Source organism: Artemia franciscana, chromosome 17, assembly GCF_032884065.1.
Source record: "Artemia franciscana chromosome 17, ASM3288406v1, whole genome shotgun sequence".
Taxonomy (NCBI): domain Eukaryota; kingdom Metazoa; phylum Arthropoda; class Branchiopoda; order Anostraca; family Artemiidae; genus Artemia; species Artemia franciscana.
Genome location: NC_088879.1, coordinates 13,834,613 through 13,857,264, shown reverse-complemented (window position 1 = coordinate 13,857,264; position 22,652 = coordinate 13,834,613). Strand labels below are relative to the sequence as shown.

The following is a 22,652-nucleotide window of genomic DNA, read 5'->3' as shown; positions in this document are numbered from 1 at the left end:
GGCCCCATAATAGGTATAATTTATTGACGTTTCTGGCCTCTCTTGCGCCTGCGTCAAAATCTTGATTAGCACCCCCTCCCCTCTATTCTGAAAATTTCAGGGCAAATGTCAACAACATTTTTCATTTATTTCATTTATTTATTTCATTTCATTTATTAATTTATTTAAATCTGACATTTCTTACTTTAGAATCTAATAAATTATTAATTACTTTGACATCCTGTAAAATAAGAACAGGTTTAAATACAAAATAAAAAAAAAAAAATTAAGATTAAATAAATTCAGTCTGTTTGCTTTTATTTTCTAGGAATAGTGATGAAGATATGGGGAAAATGAAAATTTCGGATTCAATCTGCTTATACTTACTGCCAATTGCGCCCTCTACTTTACTTTAATAAAAATGTAATTTTAAAAATTACTATATGATTATAACCGTTGTAATATTATTTGAAATTTCACACCCTTAAAATATCTGAGCACGAAACAAGCGCCCCCTGTATCCCCCTTAAAACCGCCTCTGGAATAATCAGGCTTAAAAATCACGATTCTCTAGGAATTTTTTCTGGTTCTTTAAAAAATATGAAAGCAAACCAAAATAAAAGGGAAGTTGCACTTTATTAAGCTGTCTGGTGCTATATATTTTTAGATTGTTTTTTCGCGGATTTTTCACTTTTTTTTATCTTGGCCGCCTTGCCACATTCAAAACAAAATAATCGCATATGGAGGTATCCTTTTAATTAAAAATTTAATGTTTCTTCTTAGCCTATTCAAAAAATTGGATTTTGTTTTCATTCATTTCATTTCATTTTTCAAATCAGGGTTTTCATTTCAGATTTCAAATCACATTTTATTTTCATTGTCCTTTATACATTAATTATCAGGAGTAATTAAAATCGTAATGTTGTTGCCCCAAACTAAACACACTAATTAGATATACACATTTCGTAAAATGCATTTCATTTCTACCAAAGTTGATTTCTAAGAATTTTTGAGCTTTTTGATTACAATCTGAGGCTAATGTAGCCCTTATTTCTAAATGTTATCTACTTGCGCATACTGTGATAAAATAGGAGAACCCTGACATTAAAAATGAAGGCAAACTTGGAAAAATACAAATTAATTATTGGAAATGGGAACTTCCTGGGAGGGTGTAAAGAGGGAGGCTTTAAATAGATTAGGTTGGAGGAGGAGCGTGCGTAGCTGTGTTGGCCTCAGGCGGCTTGGTGCTACAGTGAGTTATTAGTAGTAGTAGTAGTAGTAGTAGTAGTACTGTATGTATAAGCTTTTATTAAAAATGTTTTTTTTTTCAGCTCAGTTGATTGGGATAATTTCACATCACCGCTTTTGAACGTTAAGTTTTTCTCTTTATTAACGTTAAAACTTCAATGCTTTACATAACGTCTTTCAAACATCGATGAATAACGGCTTAATGTAAAATATCCCCTTTTTAAGAAATAACGCCTTTACATGCCTTTACATTACAACGACTTCAAAACAGCTATAATGTGATGGAGAAGTGGAGTCGTGAGACTCGCTCGATCCTTGGTTATTTCGGCTTAGAAATTAGAAGCTGATGGCGTCACTCATGAAAATTATGATCTTTTTTCGATTCGTTCAAGCATTGCAAAACGAGGATCGGGCTTTCGGATTGTTTAAATCAAAGTGTTTCTTTTTTCAGTTTTTCTTCCTACTTATTAATGATTCCCCCTACCTCTGGATTTATAAAAATATATGTCTTGGGTATTTCATTGAAAAATGCTTTTTCGGGTGTTTTCATTGAAAAAAAAAACATTTACTTCCCCTAAATATAGGAGAATAATTTTGGTAGGTTGGTTTTGTAAAATGCTTTTAAAACTATGGATAACTACAATTCAAACTAGACCTACGTTGCCTGGGCAACGTGAAGTGTTGCGGCAACCTTTGTCCGGCTTTGCCGATTAAAGTGTTGCGAGAGCAACACTTTGGTTTTGTTTCTTCGCTATCGGTTAAATGCTGAAGTTGTCAGCCTATCGAAGCTTTTAAAACAGTATGTTCAAAGAAGAACGCAATCAGTAATCACATGATCACACCCCAGCGTTGAAAAAACAACAACAAAAGAATATTGAAAGAAAGGACTAAATTGACTTTGCAGCCAGTTGAACATTATCTTTTTCAATCGTAGACATCGTAACGGATGAAAACTAGGAACAATATCTTGTATAATCTAGTTGGTATTAATTATAAAACTATCCGGAGCTTTTCAGGATCAAAATACCATAGATGACATTCTATTAATTATTACGAAACTACCTCATTGTTTTGTATTATCGTTTGTACCCGTTGCGTAACATCTTAATTCTAGGTTACAGTGATTGATAGACCATCGATATGAACTTTTTTACCGACAGATTTACAGGGATCGAATACAATGTGCACCAATTTGGACAAATTTCTAGCCTAAAGTGAACCGATTTTTACTTACAAGTCCCTCTCCCGAGATAGACATCAAGTTCAACCGGAAACAAATAATGGGTACACCAACAAGCAAAAGTTGCAAACTCCTCATCTCTGAAAATGATTGTAACCTAACAGCCGATTATTACTTACTAGGCCCCTAAATGTCACTTTGCAGCCGGTTGAACTTTATCCTTTTCAATCGTAGACATCGTGACGAATGGAAACTTGGAACATTATCTTATGTAATCTAGTTGGTATTATAAAGCTATCTGTAACTTTTCAGGATCAAAATACCATCAGGGACCCATAAATTTCCTGTAATGACTCGCCATCCAGGATCGCTTATTATTGGATGGCGAGTCATTACAGGAAATTTATGGGTCCCTGATTCCATAGATGTGTACCAATTTGCACAAATTTGTAGCCCCTCGTGAGCCTCCTCTAGCAACCGATTCTTACTTACAAGTCCCTCTCCCGGGATATACATCCAAGTTCACCGGAAACAAATAATGGGTACACCAACTAGCAAAAGTTCCAAACCCCTTGTCGCTGAAGTCATTGTAGCCTAACAGCCGATTATTACTTACAACTCCCCTACATGTCTTACAATCGGGAACCAAGTTGTTCTTACCATCAATTACACCAGAAACAGATAATAGGTACACCAATCAGCAAAAGTTGCAAACCTCTCATTGCCAAAGATGATTATAAGCTAATAATCGACTGTTGCTTGGAAGTCCCCTACATATCTCACAATTGGTATCGGCCTATTTTTGGTTCAAGTGTGTACCTTACCACTGAAGTTGTCAACCCCTTGAAACTTTCAAACTGGTGTATGTCATGAAGGAATTTTTGTAACAAAAAATGGATGACATATACTTTGATCAGCTCATCAAGGTCTATCGATTGTCATTGAAAAAAAATTCTATCTGTCTTAGTTCAAAAGTTGACTTTTTTGCCGGAGGCCAACTTTCTAACACCACCACTTAGAAAGGAGCAAAGGATAAGCTCTAATTTCTTTAGCAATGAGAGAACTTTTAAAGTTTAAGAGGTATATCTGATACCATTTCTCTATTGCAATCCCAAGTAGAAAAAAAAGAATGGTAAAGTCAGCTGAAATCACGAACAGAAATGGCTAGAAACAATAGATGGCAGCACTTTCGGACCCGTGGGAAAATCGCACTTTTTTGTTTCTGTAAATTTTTCTATTTATCACTCAAAGAAGATATATTGGCTGTGGGGCCGGGGAACTACCGCATATATTTAACACTTATAGATTTTAGTCCATCTTCAATTTGAAACTGGTGCCTGCCTGCTTGCCTGCTAGAACGGAGCTTTCCACTCGAAAGCAGAAACATGGTTTGATGAAACGAAAGCTTGGCTGCACAACTTCAGATACTCCTCTCTGACATAGGCTATATAACTCCACTTCACTTCGCATACCATAGGCTCTGGCTCGAGGACAAGCAAAAACCATCCTTTTTGGCCCCAGGCAAGAGTTCTACGGAGCTTTCCAAAATGTAATGTCATATTCATCAATCCGGCCTGAGGTCCACACTTTCCGTAAAAACCGCACAGGTTAGACCCTTACCAGTTTCCAGGAATAAGCTGAGATCGGCGGCATAGGAAAAAAAAAAAAAAAAAAAAAAAAACCGGGACAAAACCAAAGTGTTGCTCTCGCAACACAATGACTGTTTGGATGATTGTGTCATATATATTAAATGTGTAAAGAGTAATGTATGTTTTTGGTTTGACTGGACGTATAACCTTTAATTAGAAAAGCCGGTTATTCTTCTTTTAGAATGGCGACACTAAGTGTCTGTTTAATTTCGATATTTATGAGTATTTCAACTTCCTGCTCAATGAACTATAAATGCCCATTCAATTCTGATGGGTTTTTTTTTTATGTATATTGAATACTATTTGTACTATTGGAGGTGTCATTGGAGAAGTTTCTTTTTTTTCTCTTTGTGATTTGATTCCTCTACCTCCTCCACAAACAAGCTTTACTTTTCATCGGAGGTAGTAAAATGTTTTTAGAGGTAAAAGGCTGTAAGAGGTAAGTCACAAGGGATCTATGTTTTCATCCTCTAGGACCTTCACCAAAGTTGATTAACGAACTTTTTAATGGCTTAGGTCATATTTAGCAGAATTGTCTAGAAAAGAAATAATTGTGTATTTACCTTCCCTGTTTCAATTAGGAGATTCGGAAATCCTCCACTTGGAAGAACCAACTTGAAGCCCACAGGAAGCAACTATCTGAGCTGCAAATAAAGCTTAATGAAGAAACGAAGCATGTTGATAAGCTTGAGTACGAAGGGAGAAGGCTCCAGGAAAAGTTGGCTGCTTTATCCCTTGAAAAAGAAGTAAGTCTTCTCCTCTAAAGTGTAAATATAAAATAATCACATATTTATCTCCTCTATTGTATTAGAAGATTCGTTATAGGTAAATATTACATTAGAAGATTAAATATTAATTTATTAGAAATTATATTAGATTAATTTATTAGATTATTAGAAGATTATTATTAGAAGATTATTAGAAGATTTATTAGATTAATTTATTAATTTATTAGAAATTATAATAATTATATTAGAAGATTAAATATTATGTTAGAAGATTCTATTCAGCAAGTGCCCAGGAGTTTATTTTTTGAATGATGGGTAGTATAGAAAGACGAAAAAATAATTAATTTATTGAGATATTAATAATTAGAAAAATCGAATGTAATATATCTCAAAACTAAAATTAAAATATCGAAAAATGGTTTACATTTTGAAAAAACAGCGAGCTTTGCAAAAAAGTAACAAAAGACTTTTAGAAAATAATAATAATAAAGTTTCGACTATTTCGGCTTCACTTAAGGAAACCTTTATGAAAGGGTGAAAAAAAAAACTCGTAAATTAATTAACATATACATAAAAAATAAGATTAAAAACAAATGCTATACAAAAAATAAGATTAAAAACAAAAAGAAACTCATATTTCATAAACTATAGTTGTTGTTTTCAAATAAGTCTAAAATGATAATCCACTCAACAAAATACATGGTAGAATGATTGCTATGTACTATTATGTTAGCTGCCATCTATACCTCTAAGTGTTGTTTCATTTTGCTGGAATCTCGTGTCAGAAGATGACTCAGTCCTGCATAGTAGTATATAGCGGTCGCTGAAAACGGCGCTGAGAAAACGTAGTATAATTTTGTCGGAGAACGACCAATAACTCATACTTCAATTGAAATTTCGTCATTTTTAAGAGCTCAAAAAGTACTTAAATTTGAATTTGCAGTAGAAGCGATTATTATATTCGTAAAGAACATAAAAAAAAGCATCGAGTGGTATGTTCACTTTATTGGTAAGTCAGTTATAAACTGTCATAATATTTTGAAAATTCGTCATTTTTAGGAGCTCAAAAAGTTCTTAAATTTGAATTTACGGTAGAAGCGATTATTATAGTCGTAAAGAACATAAAAAAAAAGACATCGAGTGGTATATTCACTTTATTGGTAAGCCTGTTATATGAACTGCTATAATTTTACCGTGTTTTGTTGTGTCCTTTTTGTTGTGTCCTTTCTGTTTCTGGTTTGTGATTTTTATATATTTTTCTCATCTTTTATATACGTGTTAATTTGTTAACGTTAGTTTTAGTTTTTTCTTCCTTTTCTGTGTTGATAAAGGCTTTCGGCTTTAAAGCTGAAATATTATGACTTTTACTTTTATTTGTACAAAAAGTCGTGTTTCTTATTTGTAAAGTTGACTGTCTTATTGAAAGTTTTACCAGTTTCTCAATATCTTTATTTCATTTCAATTGTAGCTATCAACTATAAAAACAATCGTGTGACTTTTTAGAATGGATTCTTGAAACAAACCCGGTAAGCATGTCTGAATAGATCTGCTTCTAGTTTCATTTATAGTACGTAAACAATTGTTCTTTCTATAAAGATGGGAGTGGCGGTTGCTCAGTCCCTTAGTGGTGACTTGTAAATGTTGAACTTTTATTCCAGAGGCTGTTGAATGAGCGAGACAAACTTCGCGAGGTCAATGAAGAATTGGAATTGAAGCTGGCCTCCGTAAAAACACCAACCTCTCAGCTAGATGTCTCTTCAACCTCAATGCCTTCACCATCTGAAGTGCTGCAAATTCTACCCCCTGACGTCAAGTAAGCTGATCAGCTTCAGTTGTTTAGGATTCTGATCTAATTCTAAGCTTCAGTTTAATAATAAACAATTCAGCTAAATTAAATAAATAAATTAAATAGACTTCAATCTCAATTCAACAAATACATAATGGTCATTTGTGCTAATTTGATGAATTGAAACACAGAGATGAGTCCTTGATCTGAAGAAATAATAGATGTTCTGAGATAATCTGAGATGTTCTCAGATGATGTTCATAGATGTTCTCTCATATCATAGATGTTCTCAGATAAAGAATATCTGGAACAGTCTCCATGAATTGTACCTCCCCTCCTCATGGGAAATTCCTCCGTGAAAATTTGATCCAACGTAACGTACACCCGCCGTCAAGTTTCCTCCAGACAGTTCCATCCTCGCTGAAAATCCCTCCCTCTAAAGTTTCTTGCGGACGATTCAGCCTGAAAAATGATCCTTATCATACTTTCATTTGAAAAAGACTTAAATATCTATTCAGTTTCTTGATCACTCTGGAAATGCCTCCTTTTATATAATTTTTTTCCGGAAATCAAAACACGTGCAAAATAGCCCCCGGATAGTTCCCTCGGAACATTTCCACACGCAAATTTAAGTTTGCAAAGATAATGTACGACAATTAACAAGAATTTTGTATAAGAATTCTGTCAAATTCCCTCAGTGTAAAATTTTCCCTGGAATATTCTCCCCCCTCTCTGAAAATTTCTCTCCCCAAGGATGATTCTTCAAACGGAAATCCACCCCAAGCACAAAATTCCCCCGTCTCAAAAAAGTCTATATTCTTACTAATAACACATACCACAGAGTAAGAAGCAAGAATGGGCGAATTTCATAACTAATTACACAAAGTTGACTTTATTTCCAAGGATACTTAAAAAGGAGAATGTAATTATACACGGCATGGTTGTTATTATTGCAAAATTAGAAGAAAAAGCAAACAAAACTTAATATACACTCTTTAGAGCTGTAGAATAGTATTTCGCCCTCCTTCCCCCAAACACAAAGTTCCAAGTATTACGAATAAGAGAAGCCCTGTATAGTCCCTTTAGTACAGGGAAAGCCTTGGGTATAAGAAGGCCTGCCTACCTACCTACATGCCTATGAGATGTAGAAATTTTTTTTTAGAAGGGTAGGGCACACTCGTGTTTTGCTCCTGAGGAAATGGTATTTACGTCCTTTAGTCTTTCACGTGACGAAAGGGTGATATGCTCAAATGTTTTTATATCTTTAAGAAAAATTATTTTGTATATGGGCCTCTATTTCCATGAATAGTTATACGATTTATTATATGACAAGAACAGAAAAAAAAGAACGTAGTGTCCGTTCTTTATATGACGATTTTTTATATGACAAGCACTGAAAGAAAAAAAAGAACGTAGTGTCCGTTCTTTATATGACGATTTTTGACGATTTTTTTATATGACAAGCACTGAAAGAAAAAAAAAGAACGTAGTGTCCGTTCTTTATATGACAATTTTCGACGATTTTTTATATGACAAGCACCGAAAGAAAAAAAAAAACGTAGCCTCCGTTCTTTATATGACAATTTTTGACGATTTATTATATGACAAACACTGAAAGAAGAAAAGAACGTAGTGTCCGTTCTTTATATGACAATTTTTGACGATTTTTTATATGACAAGCACTGAAAGAAAAAAAAGAACGTAGTGTCCGTTCTTTATATGACAATTTTTGACGATTTTCTTGTATGGCAAGCACTGAAAGAAAAAAAAAAGAACGTAGTGTCCGTTCTTTGTCCGTAGTGTCCAGTTCTAGACTGATTTTGCTTGATATAACATTTTACAGATATTAACTGATTGAGTTATAATTGATATAGCCCGAAAGATCAATCACAGGTTGTAATGTTAACTAAATGTTAACTACTTCATCCTCTTTCCTGATTTTTTAAATAAAAGGTAAAGGATGTGGCACTAGACCCTTAAGGTCCGAACCGACGGTGCTGTTCGCCGTCTCAAGGCCCTTCAGCCAGGAAGTGCAATGGGGGGATGAGGGCCAGTCATCCTGTGCTTTTGCACACCCTTCCTGTTTACCTTCCCCAAATTTCTTTAGGTCTGACTAACGTCTGTGTAACGTTGAAAACACTAGACCCTTAAGGTCCGAACCGACGGTGCTGTTCGCCGTCTCAAGGCCCTTCAGCCAGGAAGTGCAATGGGGGGATGAGGGCCAGTCATCCTGTGCTTTTGCACACCCTTCCTGTTTACCTTCCCCAAATTTCTTTAGGTCTGACTAACGTCTGTGTAATGTTGAAAACAGAGAAATATTCAAGTCACAGGATTTCAAGTTAGTAATCGCATTTAACAGCCAGCAACTAAGCCTGACTTACTTGACTGATTCGCTGATCGAGTTCTCTAAGTTTGCTGCTTTTGCTAAAAACTTTGAAAAGTAAAGACTGCTGAGATTTGTATTGGATGTTCTTCTTATTTTGGAGGGGGGTCAATATGTTGCTTATGTATTTTCGGGGTCAAGATGTTGCATATGTGCACGACTGGTTGATTCTTTAGGGAAGGAGAGGGGTTTTCGTGCCTAAGTAGTGTATTTTAGGTAAACATTTTTCCTGGGAGAACTCCCCTTAATGCGAAATTGGTATTGAAAGTTGTATGCGCGTGTGGCTCTTTTAGATTTATTTTTATTTTCAAGATGCAAAAATCGTATTTTGTACGTATTTTTTTTCCCCGAAGAATCCCTCATAATATGAAACTACCATTTTAAGCTGTATACCCCTGTGAAACTTTTAAATTTTGTTTTGCTCTTGAAGAGCACATTTCATGGAATAAATGTGAGTAAGAAAACAGGGATCCTCAACCTTAGCTTCTCCCCCTACTCTTCACAACGGATTTCTGGGTGTGATCCTGATGCCATGTTTTTTATCACTATCACTCTGTGATTATTGTGACTAAAAAAATAATATGGCTGTACAGACATGGAATATATAAACGACACGAGTAGTCCAAGCGCAGGAAATATAATTTCTTTGGAAGGAAGGGAGCGGGGTTAATTTGTCAAAAAAAAGGAAATGTGTGATCTAATTAAAAACTATAGAAAATTTTGCGATAATAGTAAAAATCGTGATATTTTGATTAAAAAACAGTTAGTACTTCTCAAGAAGGCAACTGACTGCAAAAATTTGGTTGAGGAACTGATAAACTAAAAGAAAAGTGCTCTTAATATGAGAAATAAACCTAGTTTCCATTCCAACGGTCTATTGGTGTTTAATTTTTCTTTCTTCTTCTTCTTGTTTCAATTGTTATGGAGACGCTTTGGCATGATTTTGTCACTGGAACCAAGCTCAGGGCCCTGCATTTAGTCGCTCCATTAGGGCTTAAGTCAGTTTTGTCATTATTTTCTATATGAATGTGTTACAAACTTGTTAAATTTGTATTCTTGGATGCTCCCCCTCCCAGTCATTATGTGTTGGAAAGGTAGCGTATATTTTTTATTTCTAGGGAGAAAATAGTCCAACTAGAACATGAAAATGATGTTTGTTTTTTGTTTTTTTAGTTCCTTTTTTCATCTTTTAATGCGCTGCCAGTAGATCAATTATCAAATATGTCAAACATCAGAATTTAATTTGAAAAATAAACTCAGTTCTAATATTGAAAAAAAATTATTCTGTATATTCGTAAGTCTCAGCTAAATAATTTGCTAGACCCCGCTGCCTTTTCATCAATAACTATAGTGAAATTAAAGTATTTTGAGCATTTGTTTCTAGTAGTCAATTGGTCTATACACAAGTCTTGAGCTTTCTTTTCTATATAAATTTCTTATGAACATCTTGTTAAAGTTCTATTCTTGGAGGTCCCTCCTCCTCCCTCCAGTCATAGTGTCTCATAAAAATGGAAAGTTAACGTATATTTTTTTCTTTCTAGGGAGAAAATTGTCCGATTGGAGCATGAAAATAAGCGCTTGCGCGAAAATCAATTTGAAAGTTCGAAGATTGAAGAAATGGAGCTGACAATCGAAAGCCTTCGTGATCGGGAACAGGAGCTAAGTAGTGAAAATAGGTCCGTTAAAGTTGTCGATTCCCAATTTACCCAGCTTTCATCTTCATCATGTCGCAAAGAGCATGAAATGTTTAGGTCTATGCCTTTTCTTCCTGATGAGCTGAATGATTTTAGGTTAAAGCGCTCTCAAACTTGTGGGCTTGGATGGTATGCTACTACTGATTTTGGGTATAGTCTGCCCATGAAGTGTGGTAGGCGCTATTCTAAACCGAGTACAGACAGTGGGTGTCATTCCCCATATGGCACATCCAACGCCACTTCTGAATTTGATTCGCCCTCTCGCGATCAGGTTTATGAAACCGTTTCTGATAAGTCGTGGCACATTGATGTAGCAAGTATTGATTGCCCATGTCTTGAGTCTGATGATGAGGAACTTATATTGTTAGATATCCTTTCCTCCCCTCCCAGGGCAAGAACTGAGTCGATATCCTCTTATGGTGAAAATGATCGATCTTTGTCAGTAATAGAGTTGTCAAACCCACTTAAAAGTATGGATCCACCTATTCAGTGTGAATCAAAACGAAAAGAACTAGTGCATGTTAACTCATTTAATTCTTTCTTAAACAGAAATATCCCTGATATTAACAAAGTCCGAAGCTTGCCAAATCTAAAACTCCCCCACCCTCCTAACCTGAAATTACTTCCCGCTTATCAATGTTTGCAAGAAATACCATTTGCAGATGATAGCGAAGCCCACAATCCTATAGAAGTGATTGTAATTACTAACAAAATGCAAAGAGATTTTTCAGATGACTCAATGGTCGGTCAGCTCACATCAAATGATCACATAATTCAAAGATGCGATTTTTCTGGTTCTGGTATAGAATTGAAACCCATACCTGAAAACAATCACTATGAAGAAATTCCTAAAAAAGCTTTTCAATTGGAAAGTCACCAGCTCTTAGATAATGATCATAAACTCGTAGATAATGATATTGATACTGATTATAATATCCGTTTGGTACAATCAGAAATAGACGAAGGTAGCATTTATACAAGTTTGGTTTCGCGGCCACATACTGGTCTCGGTAATCTCAAAAAATTGAAAAAAAAGAATAAACTGAAACGTGCATTGTCTGCTACAACAAGTTTTTTCTTTTCTATTTGTGGTCCTTAAAAATTTGGTTTTATCTTTTTTTTTTGTTTTTAATACCAAGGACATCAAACTAAAATCTTATCCTCGGACCCATCTTAGGTCTATTCACACTTTTTTATAACATTTTCTTCCTATTTTTTAAGATACGACTGTGTAAGTTTACGCTAGTTTAAAAGTTAGGTTTTATCTTCACTGTCCTTGGTACGTTAAATTTTTCGTATTAAGCTCATGTAATCATTAAATAATTCCAAAATTTGCTCAGACTCTCTTCTGTGATTCCTCACATATTTCCTGGGGTTTTTGTTTTTGGTATGTAAAAAAATTATTGTTTTTTTAAATTAAGGAAAACGAAAAGAATTTCACTTCTAAACTCTCCCACTTTTCTGTGATTAAAGAGTATCTATTTTAACTTTTCTAATAAAGTTACTTAACTTTTTTCTAATGTTTCAACTTTTCATTGGTCTCCTTGAAGATCCCCCCCTCTTCCTATATTTTGAAAAAAAAATATTCTTTTTTGGTACTTTCAATGAAGAAATACCCCCCCCCCCCCACCCATAAGATTTTGAAAAATGTGTCTTGTCCTCTCTCCCTCCTCCTCCTAATTTCCGTGACTTGATGCCACTGTGATAAAAAGTAGTAATTTTAAAGCTAAAATTTTAAAATATCGCCCTGAGGGTATTCCCTATTACATGTTCCTCTCTACTATTCGAGGCTTGGAAGCTCTTTGAGTCACTATATGCATCAGCAATACAAATTAGAAGTCCTTAGGCAATCAACATGTCTTTTTATTTATAAAAAGAAGTTGACAAGGAGAGTGTGGTGTCGACGGGGGGGGGGGGGGGGTAGTAGTAGTTGTCCTAGTTTATTCTTCCAATAACAAAATTATCCTTGTTATAATTAGAAGCAAGATTACAGATAAATATACTTTATTTGTTGGGGAATAGTTATTGAGTTATTGTTTAAAATATTGATAATTGTTGTTGAATGGCATTTATAATAATGACAATTTATTGTTTAATAATATTGAAAATTGTTACAGAATATTTATAGCAATAACTATTTATTGTTTGTAATGTTGATAGATAGTTTTTGATACTTTTTTCCTAATGCCCCCCCCCCTAAATATTGGACAAGCCAAATTTGTGCCTTGTGCTAATGCTCAATTATTTTTTTTTAGATGTTTCAACAAATTCCAATATATATATATATATATATATATATATATATATATATATATATATATATATATATATATATATATATATATATATATATATATATATATATATATATATATATATATATATATATATATATATATATATATATATATATATATATATATATATATATATTTTTTTTATTCTTTGCTTTTGCTCAAACTGACCTAAAAAATTTTAATTCATGTTCCTGAGTCTAAGGGAAGTTCAACTATTTTATTAGATATTAAATTCAAGTCTATTAAACTGTATAATATCTTATGGATACAGTTACATTTTCTAAATGTTTCATTTTAATCATTTCGTGTATTTTATCAAATATTGTAGCCTTGGCTGATTTATACTCTAACCATGTTTCTGTTTTATGATTTTAAAGCAACTGTTTTTTGATTCTGAACTTTAGTTTATATTTTTGCCAATTTTATAAATTTGGTGTATCAATTAACCATATCGTGTCAATTACTGTTTGGCCCTTTTCAGATCAGACTAGGCTGTGCAAAAATTTTAACTGAAATTTATAATTCAAATTGGATTTAAATTGTAACTTGATTCAGTATGAAAAGGGTCGTAAGTAATTTGAAGGGCTTTTACGTTTCTATGAATTTCTTCTTCCATAGGCTTTTCTCGTAACTGAAGGGTTATAACACTTAACTATTTCCGTGATCTATTATTTAACCATTTTGAATGTTATAGTTTGGCAAATTTTTTAAATCGTGTTCTAATTGATCTGAAGGATTTACTTGAATGACAATGTCTTTTGATCTTATAAACTGAATCTAAGATCTCTACTGCTTTTATTCTGCTTTTGTCTAAATTATATGTCAAATGACATAAATATATGTCAAATGAACGTCGAATGACTTGTTTTATTTGATTTACGTCGAAAATAATACTGGATGTAATCTCAAAAAGTAATTTTTACCAATATGATAATATATTTTTACTTGTTTTGGGTTCAGGCTCGTGAATAGGGGGGGGGGGAGGAGATAAAGATGTAAAAAAATTGTAAGGATAGACGAATCCTATAGAACGCACAAGAAACTATCGAATAACTTTGAGATTTTTGGGTAGAGGGCGAGAGATTTAAGACTTGGGCCTGGAGACCCCCAAACTATGTATGTGCCAGGTGAGTTATGTGAACTAAAGAAAACAGAGAGTGGGCTTGTGTTGCGTGAATTCAGTAGGACTGATAAGAGCGAATAATATTTGAGATCTTTTGTCAAGATCCAGTATTAAACACGCCACACTCGTACCCTTTTGGCTTTTATGAGAAATGAAAGCGGCGTACCTTTTTAAATGTTGTTTTATAATCGTGTGCTTGTGAAAAGACAGTTTAAGCTTGAGTTGTGCAGGAGGCCTGAAAACACATAATTTGTGTTTGTTTTTTTTTAGTGACGGCACTAAATTTTTCTTTGTTTGTAAGTTTTTACTGTTTTAGACCAAAATTTAATTTAAATATGTTTTACAGGTCATGTGTGGATTAGGTTTTAGTGATTGTTTTTAGTTATGTTTAAGATCTTAGGGGATTGCTCAGTTTGAGTAGTTGTATGATTTGGTGTGTTTAGATTCCTGTAGACTGACTTAAATTCTGTATGATCTCTTTGAATTTGGAATACTAATAATCAACGTAGAAATTTTTAGCTTCCTAATTTATGTGATTTGTTTATTAGTGCTTGTCTTATTAGTAGTTAACCTTACTAATATCCAAGGCCGTGTCCGAGGAGGAGGGAGGTGGGGTTACTGGGTGTGAACCGTCCTCCCGAAATTTTTGTCCGACTCATAAACAAGTAAAAAGCTAGCATATAAAATTGTTTGATGCGTTTTTTTAAAGTTTTTTGTCCCCTCGAGAAAAATAAATGCTGGATACGGCTTGCTATACTTAAACTTACTGTGAAAATAGCGTTCGAGTGTTTGGTCAAAATTTCAGCTGCTGACAGTTCAATGAGTTTTAGTTAATCATCAAAATATTGTAATTTACGGTAATTGAATGAGTTAAACCCTTCCCGTACACGAGGTGGAAAATCCCGCTAAAATCTGTCTGAAGAACTTCAACCCCCCCCCCCCTTCCTTCATTCTTCTCTGTAAAGGAAAAAACTTGTTTAAGGTACTAAAATGAACTTAGGTGGGAATACTTTTCTTTCTTTTTCGACGGGTCTCAAAACCCAAGTATTCATAAATTTTTCAGAGAAATTCAGAAATTATCTGAATGTAATCAAGCAGTAATTTCGTTTTATAGCTTTTTTTTTTGGAGAAGGTATAAAGTAGACTGTTTACCGAAAACTTCAAGAAGGGAGAGGGGTAAAAAAGTCCATAATCTCAAATTTTTCTATTAAAGTTTTCTTAAATTTTTACTTCTGGTACTTTTTCCTTTTTTATAGCCCTAAATTACTCTGATTGTATTCATTTTTCAACTGACTTTCACAAACGGATTTATTGTGATAACGGTTATTACAACCTTGGTGCTACGGCATTGGTGCTTACAACCTTGTTGCTACTAAAAAAATTATATTTATTTTGTGTTTCTAATTATCTTTGTTTTGTCTTCAAATCTTTTTATTCTTATATTGAATTTTTACTTATTTGAAATGTTTTTTTTAAGGTCGGAGGCCAAGTGCTCGCATTCCTATGACTTGGTAAAAATCTTTTGGAAGGTGCATTTTTTTTCTTTTTTTATTGGTCTAAAAAACATTGCAAAACGCGAATAGCTGAACAGCCAGACGATTTTGGCACCAATAGTTCTATTTTTATAACTCGATTTCGATATTTTGAACACCAAAAGTTGGATTTTTATAATTTGTTTCCGTTTTTTTTTATTCCAAAAATTCGGTTTTAATAATTATCGCTTCAAATAGTGAAAAAGGGGATATAATATCAATTTCAAGCCTCAAAATATCTCAAGGAATAAATAAGATACCAGAGAAACTATTCGACTCAATCGATAGTCTTAGAATGCAGGCTAACTTCGTCTGACACAAAAGGTAACAAAGAGCGTTTTGATTTCCAGTACCCTCAATATTAGTTTTTCAAAATTATGAACACTGTGATGATTTATGATAACTGTGTCAAATCTATTGGTTTTTTTCACCAAGGGGGGGTTTATTATTTAATTCGACTTTATGATCAAGTATGAAAGAAATTGGATACGAAAGTAACTATAATACTTGTCTTTTCTCAATTATTAGGATACCTTAGAGCTATCTAAGCCTGTTTGTAACTTCAGTGGGTCTAAAAGTGCTGTTAGTTTCAGATGAAATGTCTGAACTTACTAGCTTCGCAGTTTGATTTTCAAGAGCACTTGAAGAGGATGCAGAATAAGCCCCCCCCCCCCTCTTCCGCCTCATAAATTTTAGCAAAATTCATTTGATGATTTATAATTGATATTTAATATTTTATCAAATTTCCGTATTTGTCATTGTCATTTCTGGCATTTTCTCACTTGTAAAATAATTGTCTGAAGTCGTTTTTTAACCATGTTGCCAAAGGGAGGATCAATGTGGTGACGTTGGCATTGACTTAAGCTGGAAGAGGGGTCGTGGCCTGCCTGGAAAAACTTGGATGTAAACACTTAGTTTTATATTATTCCTATATTAGTGAACACGTCTCCGCTGTCAGGCCCAGTTTAGTAATTCATTAATTAATTAAATTAAATAAAACTAATTAATTTAGTAGTAATTTCTATGTTTGTGAACATAGAAATCGGGCATAGCCGTCACGCCCAATTTAATAGTAATTAATTCTTTAAACTAATTAAAGTAGAAAAATAATTAATTTAGTTTCCATTTAAATATTTGTGGAAATATCGTCGTTGTCACGCCCGACTTCATAGCAATTAATGAGTTAATTCGATTAAAATAATTTAATTAAAATAATTAATTTAGTAACATTTTCTATATTTGTAAATGTATCGTCACTGTCCGGTCGTATTTGAAATTTTTTAATCGGGGATAATTGCGAAAAACAATTTGCTAGGCTGCCTTCAGAGCGAGGGCCACCATATTCAATTGCTCTTTGATCCTATTCATATGAATTATGTTAGATAGCATTGGTTCGCGTTACCAGTACTGAAATTAATTTTGTTTTCCTGTTTGTAATCCTTTTCACTTTTTTTTTTTATCTCAACTGAATTGTTGTTTAAAATTTTGGATGCAATGGATATGCTTTTGGGTAACAAAACTGTTAAGAATTTTCTTCTCTTAATTAATTTTAAAAAATTTAATTTTTTTAAATTTAATTTCAATTTTTTAAAATTAATTTTTCTCTGATGATAAAAATTGATTTTAAGTTTATCACATAATGACTCATTCATACTGCACCGCAGAACCTTTCACACTTACGTAACTCAAAACTTAATTTAATGTTTTGTAAACTTACGGAGCAAATTTTGGGCGTAACGTAGAAAGTGCCATGTTGACTAGAGCTCTGCATAAAATTTTACACTACTTAAGTTTTGTTTCGCTATAGAAAAGCCAAGATAGCTGCAGTAAAATGGAACTTAATTTGCAAATAATTAATTTAAAAGTGAATTAATATATTTTTCCTAGAAAGCCTTTCACATTTGATCAAACCTTGGATCTTTATTCCAGGTTTTAAATTTTGAATAGTTCACTTTTGATGGTATTTTTGTAATTTTCTATGCTAAGCGATAAAGCTTGGTTCGTTTAGCCTTTCAAACATAAACAAGTCCTTTCACACTAGGAAAACAATAAAATCAATACAGACACTATAATCGTCTTAATAAAGAATTAACGAACTATACAAACATTAATAATTTTGGAATGGGGATGGGGTGTACTTTAAGTCTACCTGGTACTGTTTAAATTACGGACAAAATTTGCTTCGTTAAATTGCATGAAATCACTAAAAATTGCATAAAATCGTGTAAACTGCAAAATTAGCTTTGTACGATTGCCTAACTTAACGTAAAGGATTAAGCTATGTTAATGCGAAAGGTTCCACGGCGTAGTGTGAAAGAGCTATTACAAGTTTTTTTTTTTTTAAACGTCGGGTTATTCATCTTTGACTATTTATGTACTCTTTTTTTTTTTTTTTTTTTTAAATAAATAAAATCAGGGAAGTACTATCCGAATAGTTTGGTTACCTAAAAACTGATCCAATATTTTGTTAAGTTGTTTAGATTAATTTTTGAATGCTTAATTCTACATCTATGACTAATTTGGGTAATATAACCATCTGCAATGGGAGTAATTAACCTGGTAGCTTTTTTTTGGCTTTTTCTGCTGGCAGCTGTTTGGTTGAAGGCATTCTTAGAAAGTGTGTGATATTATGGGTGCCCTAATCTTTAGATATTAGTAGTCTTTATTGACCTCTTTAAAATTTGTATTCTCAATTGTCTTGTGTTTGTGTTTTTCTCAAAATTTTATAATACAACGTTTTAGGAAATAAATTTTAGATTTTGAACTTGTGTTTTAGCCTTCCATCAATCAGTGCCAGTCTCTTCTTCTTTTTCTTTCGTTCTTTATTTAATATAGCCTGTAAACAGACTGATTCTTTTCAAACAGTTCGTGGTAACGAACTGTAGTAAGGAGCGACCCGGCTCAATAGTAACCAAAATTCTAAAAAATGGAATTTTGATACCAATAGCTACATCAAAAGAATCGCATTTTAATGCTGATTTTAAATATATAAGTCTCATCAATTTTTGTCAATTGAGAAAATTTGCCTTATTTTAGAAAATAGGGGGAAACACCCCCTAAAAGTCATAGAATATCAACGAAAATCTCACCACCAGATTCAGCGTATCAGAGAACCCTATTGTAGAAGTTTCAAGCTCCTATCTTAAAAAATGTGGAATTTTGTGTTTTTTTGCCAGAAGGCAGATCACGGATGCGTGTTTATTTGTTTGTTTGTTTTTTGTTGTTTTTTTCCAGGGGTGATCGTATCGACCCGGTGGTCCTAAAATGTTGCGTGAGGGCTCATTCTAACGGAAATGAAAAGTTCTAGTGCCCTTTAAGTGACCAAAAAAAATGGAGGGCACCTAAGCCCCCTCCCACGCTAATTATTTTCCCAAAGTCAACGGATCAAAATTCTGAGATAGCCATTTTATTCAGCGTAGTCGAAAAACCTTATAATTATGTCTTTGGGGACGACTTACTCCCCCACAGTCCCCATGGGAAGGCCTGCAAGTTACAAACTTTGACTAGTGCTTACATATAGTAATGGTTATTTGGAAGTGTACAGACGTTTTTAGGGGAATTTTTAGGTTTGGGGGGGTTGAGAAGAGGGGGATATGTTGGGGGAACTTTCCTTGTACGAATTTGTCATGGGGGAAGAAAATTTTCATGAAGGGAGCGCACGATTTTCTAGCATTATTTAAAAAAAATGGAAAAATAAATATGAAAAAGTTTTTTCAACTGAAAGTAAGGAGAAGCATTAAAACTTAAAACGAACAGAAATTATTACGCATATGATGGGATTACCTCTTCTTAATACCCCGCTCTTTACGCTCAAGTATTTTTAGTAATTTCAACTATACATTCCTCGGCTTTTGTGATTCAGGGGTCATTCTCAAGAAATTGGGACAAAATTTAAGCTATAGTGTAAAGAGCGAGGTACTGACGAGGGGGTGAACCCCCTTATATACGTAATAGAAATATGGGAATACCGAAGTTCGTTACGTAAGATAATTTGTAAGTTACGTATATCTTTTACTAATAAAAACATTCGTAAAAAATTAAAGTTCTAGTTGCCTTTTTAAGTAGCCAAAAAATCAGAGGGTAACTAGGCCTCCTCCCCCGCTCCTTTTTTTCTCAAAATCATTCGATCAGAACTATGAGAAAGCCATTGAGCCAAAAAAATAAATATGCAAATTTCGTTTTAATTATTTCTCTGCAGAGAGCCAAAATCAAAACATGCATTGATTCAAACACGTTCAGAAATTAAATTTAAAAAACAAGTTTTTTTAACGGAAAGTAATTAAGTTTAACGGAAAGGAAACGAACAGAAATTACTTCGTATATGAAAGGGACTGCTTCCTCTTCAACACCCCGCTCTTTACGCTCACAAACGACACAAAAAAATTGTGTCGTTGGAAGAAAGTACTTTTTGAATGAACTAATAGGTAAAAACGGAAATGCTGTGCCTGATGAAAATCCAGTGCGTTGAAGGAAGAATCAAAACTTAATTTCATTATTTTGATTAGAATACGACTATTTATCTACTGATCTGTTTGAGTTGCTAACTGATAATCATGGAAGAGTCTTTGGTGACATTAGGCTCGAGAGGCGAGCCTTAGATTCGCCTCTCTTCCTACGAAACAAGTCTGGGAGGGGTCTTATGGTTGACGAGAATTAAACCCAAAAAGATTAGACCCACACCCTTGTTAAAAAAAGACAAGTAAAAGAAGTTAGTGCTATGACTCCTGTAGTACGTAGTGCTTATCTGTAGCCTATTCTCTAGGCTATGCAAGTTTCTAAGACTAGCAATTGAAAATTTAATTTTAGATTTTAAACCATCAAACGTTTCCAGGTCTGGAGTTTGACGGGAGGAATTTCCCTATGCAGGGGCGTCGTTTCTTTTCCGGGGGGGGGGGGGCAGTTGCCCCCAGAAAAAATTATTATATAGCCAATGCCACTTGACTATCCGGATATGGATCCTTCTCCCCCCCCCCAATAAAAATGTTGAAGATACGCCCCTGCCTCTATGAAAAGCTTTGTATATAACCCTTTTTATGAAAGTATCTTCGTAATTTTATTTTATTTCCTTATTTTAATATTATATTTAGGTATTTGTGTAATTTTTCGCCCTTTTCTTTGTATTTAGAATCATATTCATATTCCCACGAACAAAATCTCAAAGGGCGTAAAGAAGAACCGCATTCTAATGAAATAAAAGTTTTAGACCTCAGCATAAAAATTTTAAGGGTTGTCCTTGAGACCAATCTCCTGGGATTTGCGCCTACTTCCTTCACCTACATTCCAGGGGCGTAATCTGGGTACTTGTGTATTATTCAGAACACAATAAGTGAAGTTAGGTTCTTCATGAAAGAAACTACGATGCAGGTACATTTTAATTAAATATTTGGTACTTGTTCATTATTCAATTGAATCAATTCAATTCAGAACACACTCAAGAATTTTGCTATAGTGTCTGAACTTGGATTTCGAAATAAATATCAGGGATTTGCCAAAGACTGAAAAAGAGACAATTATGTTTTTCCAGGATAAGAGGTTGTTACCCACGAGAAAAAAGTGTGTCAATGGACACAACATGACTTTATAACCTAACCTGACATCGTAGTTTGTTTCACGAAAGAACCTAACGTCACTTATTGAGTGTGTTCTGAATAATAAACAAGTACTGTGATTTGCTAAGGAGTAAGGGAGGGGCAACCACCCCCCCCTCTAGCTGAAATATAGTGTCTTCAAAAATCTTGTCAAAACTGAGACAGGCCTACATAATTCAAGCACCCACAGAAACAGATCAGTTTTCTTTACTCTATCTTTGCCTTTATGATACTATGTGGCTCATTTTTAATTTTTTACTTGTTCTTTTTCACTTTACTTGGAAAAATAGGCCCAGGATTTTGACGAAATTACGACCCTGCTATACGCAGGGGGGATTTGGCCCCTACGTTATAGACAAGGAAGGGACACTTTTCCAGGCCATGCTATACTACACCAGTTAAATAATTAATTTAAAAATATCGTCCCCTTGGGGGCGGGGGAGGGACTGAGCTAATCTAGTTTTTCAGCATGATTTGGACCTAGAAAGTAGAAAACAATTTTTGCTTAGTGAAATTACCAAAAATTTTAAGGACAATAGAAGCCCTGTTAGGGGGGGGGGGCACATCCTGGACCTAAGTATTTGCTTTTCCGTACGAGTTGACATAAAAATTGAAAAAAGGTACTTAGGGAAAAAAACGCCCCTGGGTGGGCTCGAACCACCAACCTTTCGGTTAACAGCCGAACGCGCTAGCCGATTGCGCCACAGAGGCTTAGTATGTCAAAGGCTTTTTTTTCGATATTCAGTATTCGTCGAAATATTTTCAGTTAATCGCTAAAATTGCGCCAGTTATAGGGAATGAATTGAAGTTTATTTATTTATATAATATAAGTTAATCACCGATGTGCTTCAAGGAAAATAACAAAAAATCCACATAATATTTGTCAAAAAGCTTTATTTGGTTCTTGAGCAACCAAATACAATTTTTCTTTTTTTCAGGTTTTTTTTTTTGGGGGGGGGGAGAGGAGGAGAGATAGTTTAAAAATATAGGTTTTACATAAGGAAATGTCATTTTTTCAAATTATTATTAAATTTTTGTCATTCTAGACTTTCTTGGTCTTCTAGATGGTTGAAAGTATTCAAATAACCAATATGACCTCTCCTCTTCTCCTTCCATTCTTTTTGCTGATTTTTACAGGTATAGAATATACTCATGATATTTTATTACTAGGTTGCCGTCTATTTAAAACAAACGAAAGGTTATTCTATATAAAACAAATAAATATATTCCCTGTTGCTGGAATTTTGCCAAGGATGGTGCTCAAATTCCAGTGTGTTCTAGTTCTCAATACCAGCTTTACAATGACCGTCATATAATGTCTTTTTGCTCTGAAGATTCTGGGCCTGACCTAAAATACACCTCCCCCTCTCTCTGAAATCAACCCGCTGTAGCCAGGGTTTGATCCCCGCCATATCAAGGTTGGGCGACGAGCCTGCTACTTGTTCCTGTAAAAACACCCAGCAAC

The 22,652-nt window shown here is 34.0% G+C and overlaps 1 protein-coding gene and 1 non-coding gene across 3 annotated transcripts in view; one reads left to right on the top strand and one right to left on the bottom strand.

Moving 5' to 3' along the window:
- Nucleotides 1-22,652, top strand: part of LOC136037888 (protein Hook homolog 3-like) — a 99,439-nt gene that overhangs the window by 56,217 nt on the left and 20,570 nt on the right. For both annotated transcript variants that reach the window (XM_065720742.1, XM_065720741.1), the window contains exons 8-10: nucleotides 4,638-4,802; nucleotides 6,443-6,597; nucleotides 10,495-10,629. In XM_065720742.1, coding sequence (XP_065576814.1) covers nucleotides 4,638-4,802; nucleotides 6,443-6,597; nucleotides 10,495-10,629 — 455 coding nt within the window. The remainder of the gene's footprint in view (nucleotides 1-4,637; nucleotides 4,803-6,442; nucleotides 6,598-10,494; nucleotides 10,630-22,652) is intronic.
- Nucleotides 21,825-21,898, bottom strand: Trnan-guu (transfer RNA asparagine (anticodon GUU)). Its single transcript has one exon. It is a non-coding gene; the product is annotated as a tRNA-Asn (tRNA).